General features: G+C 61.4%; 1 protein-coding gene across 1 annotated transcript; it reads right to left on the reverse strand.

Annotated features, from left to right (window-relative positions):
- Positions 1-424: 424 nt before the first annotated feature.
- Positions 425-4,048, reverse strand: MNX1 (motor neuron and pancreas homeobox 1). Its single transcript, XM_030267193.4, has 3 exons — positions 3,416-4,048; positions 1,312-1,472; positions 425-1,219 (listed from the first exon to the last, which is right to left on the reverse strand). Exons 1-3 carry the CDS (start codon positions 4,020-4,022, stop codon positions 884-886), a joined length of 1,104 nt encoding a protein of 367 aa, XP_030123053.4. The 5' UTR covers positions 4,023-4,048; the 3' UTR covers positions 425-883.
- Positions 4,049-4,728: the final 680 nt, after the last annotated feature.

Below are 4,728 nucleotides of genomic sequence, written 5' to 3' on the forward strand. Positions count from 1 at the left end.
GCGCTCCGCCGCCGCGGGGAGGGGATCCGGGGGCCCCGTCCTCGGTCCCTGGGAGGGCTTTGCTCCTTCGGAAGTCGAGTCGCCCCTGGAAAGCAGCGCTGCTCCCTCCTTTCCTAGGCCCCATCCCCTCGGGAAGGGATGCTGCCGACAATCCCCGAGCTCCCAAAAGCATCGCACGGCCCGAGCGCCGCCGCCTCCCCGAAACCCGCCTGGGATCCTCGGCGCTCCCCTGTAACTGAAGCGCTCTTCTCGGAAATATCCTCTCAATATAGTCATTACACGGCAGTTGTGGCACAGGACTAAATTGGGATTAGGAAGCGGTTCCTGACTCCCTCCCGAGCGCTTTGGCACCTCCCAAACCACCGGGATGCCCTGGCCCGGGAGCGGCGAGCATCCTCCCCTCCTCACACAGTGCTCGTACACCTCCAGTAAAAAACTCCGTTTATTTTCCCCCCATCGCACGGGTGGGAGGACCTAGGGAATAATTTAGCATGCATAAGTAGAGGTAATTTTTTTTATAAATACAATATACAAAAATAAAGACAGTACTGAGATTTCCAGCAGTTTTAACGTTAATGTCATCATAAACAGATTTCCCGATATATAGTAAGAACAAAACATTTCCAATACTCAGCGAAAGGAACGCGCTTCCAGGGGTCAGGGATGGGGAGTGGGGGAGCTCAAGTTTTGTCTGTTTTTTCAGTCAATAATAACACTGTATTCACGATAAATCCTCTTCCCCGCTCGGCATGCGGAGGATCCTCTTCTCCATCCCTCTCCAAGCAGGGAGAAATCACAAGAAGGGGGGAGCGGGAGCGGTGCCGACCAGGAGCGGCAGGACACCCCCGGCGGGGCGGCTGGAGGAGCTGGACGCGCGGGGGGCTCACTGGGGCTGCGCCGGGGCTCCGTGCCGGCCCCGGGGCTGCGTGTCCTCCTCGTCCGCCTCGGAACAGTCGGAGGAGTGGTACGGGCAGCATCTCCCGGCCGCCGCCGCCGCCTCATCTTCCTCCTCCTCCTCTTCCTCGTCTTCAGGTTCGCTGTCGGGCAGCTCCCGCATCCTCCTGCCGGCGCTCTTCTCGGGGCTGGGCAGCAGCAGGTCCTCATCCCCCTTGTCCTCGCCGCCGCCCCCCTTCGGCTTCTCGGCCTCCTGCGCCGCCTGCTCCTTCGCCTTCTTGCTGCGCTTCCACTTCATGCGCCGGTTCTGGAACCAGATCTTCACCTGGGGGAGACGGGACACAAGCACATCCCCTCACCCACCGCCCGCCAGGGCAGCCACGCCCGCCCAGCCCCCGCGGGGCCGGGGGCACTCACCTGTGTCTCGGTCAGCATGAGCGACGTGGCCACCTCGAAGCGCTTGGGCCGGGAGAGGTACTTGTTGAGCTTGAACTGGTGCTCCAGCTCCAGCAGCTGCTGGCTGGTGAAGGCCGTGCGGGGTCGGCGGCACTTTCCCAGGAGGTTGGACTGCGCCTGGGCTGGGGAAGGAGAAGGGAGAGCGCGGAGGTGAGCGCGGAGCCGCGCTGCCCCCGGGAGGGCGCTGGAAGCAGGAAAGGCTCTGCGGGAGGGACTGGAGCAAGGCTGGACCATGATCGATCCACCGGAGCGCGGATCGCCCCCAGGCCCTTCGACTCCGGGGGTTCTCGGCTTCCGCCCTGTCAGGGCATCGCCCACAGGGACCAAAAAAATAATTAAATTAAATCTTTTAAATAAAGGAAAATATGTCTCTTGATTTCCCAAGAGCCTAACAAACGCGAGACAATAAACCGAAGCCAGGGATCGCGGCGAAGGGGCACGGGGCTCTCCGGGGAGCGGCAATTTGCTCCATTTAATGTTTTAGTTAAACCTGCCGCACTCCCTGCCCGCCCATATCCGTTTAATTAGTGGGATTGCCGGCCGGAACCAGGACCGGCACCGAGACTGGGGCCCGCTCCGCACCCTGCGAGCGCCGGCTGCCCCTCGGAGCGTCAATCATCAGCGAGGACTGGAAAACTGTATTGGAATCGGGGGAAAAAAAAAAAAAAAAAAAAAGGCGTGTTTTTCGCATTCAAAAATAATCAAAACTAAGGATTTATTAGAGAGAGGGGAAAAATAACAAAACAAAAAATATTCAGCCACAAGAAAGCGGGAACTAATCCTCTTTGAAGGCCCCGACAACCCTGGGCATGCGACCTGGCAGCACTACTGCCCATTTCTCGAATTATTTAGATACTTTGGCTTACTAGGTTTAGAAAAATAAAAGAAATTTGGGAAAGGGCGGCTTCTGCTCTCCGGCCACGGTTGGTGACAGGTCGCTAAAGCGGCGGAAAGAATAGGACAGTGTCTGCTCCCGGCCGCAGCACCGGGAGATTTTCTCACCGCCGTGCGATTTTCCGAGACTCGTTTTGCTTGGTTATTTATTCCCCTCTGCCCCTTGTTTGAGAGGCAGGACTCTAACAGCTTTCCTAATTATTTTTTTCTTCTTGAATGTTCCAGTCTAAACAATCCCAATCCGAGAGAAAACAATGGACTTTTTTGTCTGCGAATGTGTGTGTCGAGTAGGAGAAGGGGGGGAAAAAAATCGCAATTCTTTTCATTCTTTTCCTGGCATGATTTTCGTAAAACTACACCTCCGGTATTGTTAAACCGGCCATTCCCACCGAGAGCTCACACCTCCGAAAATGATCTTTTGCTTAAACCAGATGCACGCAAGTTCCACATCGCCGCGAGGCCTAGAGCTCTGCTTTGCTGGGACTCCGGGGTTGCCTGGCTCCATCCAGCACTCCCAGCCTTTCCTGGGCCCAAACCTAAACACTTCCGACTGTACTTCCTCCCCATTCCTTATCTCCAGGGAACGCAGAACCTCAAGGTTTTGGCCGATCCCAGATTCTCCCTACATCCCTTCGCCTAGGAGGCTTGACATCATTATTATTCTTCTATTTCCGATAAAGGAGAAATAAAATTAAGAGCGGTGAGTGAGTGATGCGACCTGCCACCTCGCTTTTGGGGGGTTGCGTTGCGACTGGGGTTTTAGGGACACCATAAGGACCCCTGCCCTGGCCCCTGGCCAACTCCCACCTCCCCTCGCCGGCAGCTTCTACCCTCCAGGAAGGGCAGGAAAGGGCATTTGCAGAGGCAGGGAGCAATTTTTCACCTTCCCGTTTAACCTGCCGTGAGAGGCCAGGCTCTGCGGGGCTCGTCAAGGGCAGGGAATGGCGATGTGACCGCACAGCCCCGTTTCCCATTTCTACTTCTTTCTTCTAACATAAATTTTGCAAAAAATAAAAGCGTTTCTTCCAGTTTAAGTCTGCATCTTGTTTAGGCGGGGCAGGAGGGGGCTTCTACCCCCTCGTAAGGAGGCAGCTCCCGGTAGGCCGGTGCAGCGGCACAGGCGATGGAGGGGACGCGGCTGCGGTGCGGAGGGAGGCAAATAAATACTCACAGTTGAAGTCGGGCATCTTGGGCAGGATCATGCCCGCGGTGGAGGCCCGCAGCCACTGGTCCAGCTGGAAGGTGCCGGCGCTGAGCTTGATGGGGTCGGCGGCGGGGTGCGAGGGGTGCGCTCCCTGCACCTGCGAGTAGGGGTAGGAGAGCGCCGGGTGCTGCCCGCCCAGCGCCGAGTACCCGTACACCGGGTGCCCGTAGAGAGCCGCCTGCGCCGGCATGCCCGGCCCGCCGGGCGCCGCGGGGTGCAGTCCCAGGGCCATGCCGGCCGCCGAGGCGGGGTGGTGCGGGTGCGAGCCTGCGCCCGCCCCGGGCAGGAAACCGGGCTTGGGCACCAGCGCGCAGTGGGCGGCCAGGAGGCGCGGCGGAGAGGGGCTGTCGGTACGCAGGCAGTCGGCGGGGCCGCCGGAGGGGTGCTCGGAGGAGGATGAAGAGGACGAGGAAGAGGAGGACGAGGACGGAGGGCTGCCGCTCCCGCTGCTGCTACTACCGCTGCCGCCCAGCGAGGTGACCAGGGCCAGCGGCGCGCTCTGCCCCGCCGCCGCCGCCTTGGGGGGGTCGACAGCCAGCAGCGCGTCGATGCGGAAATTTTTGGATTTTTCCATGGGAGCGCCGGCGGGAGGCGGTGGGACCGCGCGGCTGCCCCGGGCCGGCCGCGTCTCCCGGCGGCGGCGGCGGCAGTGCGGCCGCGCTCCGCGGCGCGCCCCTTCAAGGGCCGCAGGCGGCGCCCATTGGCCCCGCGCCGCTGCGGCCTCGCTCGCCATTGGCCGCGCCGCCCACCCGTCACCGCCCAGAGCCCGCCCCCTCCGCGCGCCCCGCGCTCTGCGGCGCCGGGGACAGAGCGGGACAGCCCGGGACACACATGGGGACAGCCCGGGACAGCCCGGGATACACATGGGGATAGCCCGGGACACACATGGGGACAGAGCGGGACACACATGGGGATAGCCCGGGACAGCCCGGGATACACATGGGGACAGCCCGGGATACACATGGGGGACAGCCCGGGATACACATGGGGACAGCCCGGGACACACATGGGGGACATAGCGGGACAGCCCGGGACAGCCCGGGACAGCCTGGGATACACATGGGGGACAGCCCGGGACACACATGGGGGACAGCCCGGGATACACATGGGGACAGCCCGGGACAGCCCGGGACACACATGGGGACAGAGCGGGACAGCCCGGGACACACATGGGGTACAGCCCGGGACACACGTGGGGGACAGCCCGGGACACACACGGGGGACAGCCCGGGACAGCCCGGGACACACGTGGGGGACAGCCCGGGACACACACGGGGGAC

Source organism: Taeniopygia guttata, chromosome 2 (genome assembly GCF_048771995.1).
Source record: "Taeniopygia guttata chromosome 2, bTaeGut7.mat, whole genome shotgun sequence".
Classification (NCBI taxonomy): domain Eukaryota; kingdom Metazoa; phylum Chordata; class Aves; order Passeriformes; family Estrildidae; genus Taeniopygia; species Taeniopygia guttata.

Excerpts from the sequence above, each read along its gene's own strand:
- MNX1 (XM_030267193.4), bottom strand. The coding sequence starts at position 4,022 with ATGGAAAAATCCAAAAATTTCCGCATCGACGCGCTGCTGGCTGTCGAC. Across the intron at positions 1,473-3,415 it reads CAAGATGCCCGACTTCAACT|CCCAGGCGCAGTCCAACCTC; the intron begins GTGAGTATTTAT and ends CTCCTTCCCCAG. Across the intron at positions 1,220-1,311 it reads TCATGCTGACCGAGACACAG|GTGAAGATCTGGTTCCAGAA; the intron begins GTGAGTGCCCCC and ends CGTCTCCCCCAG.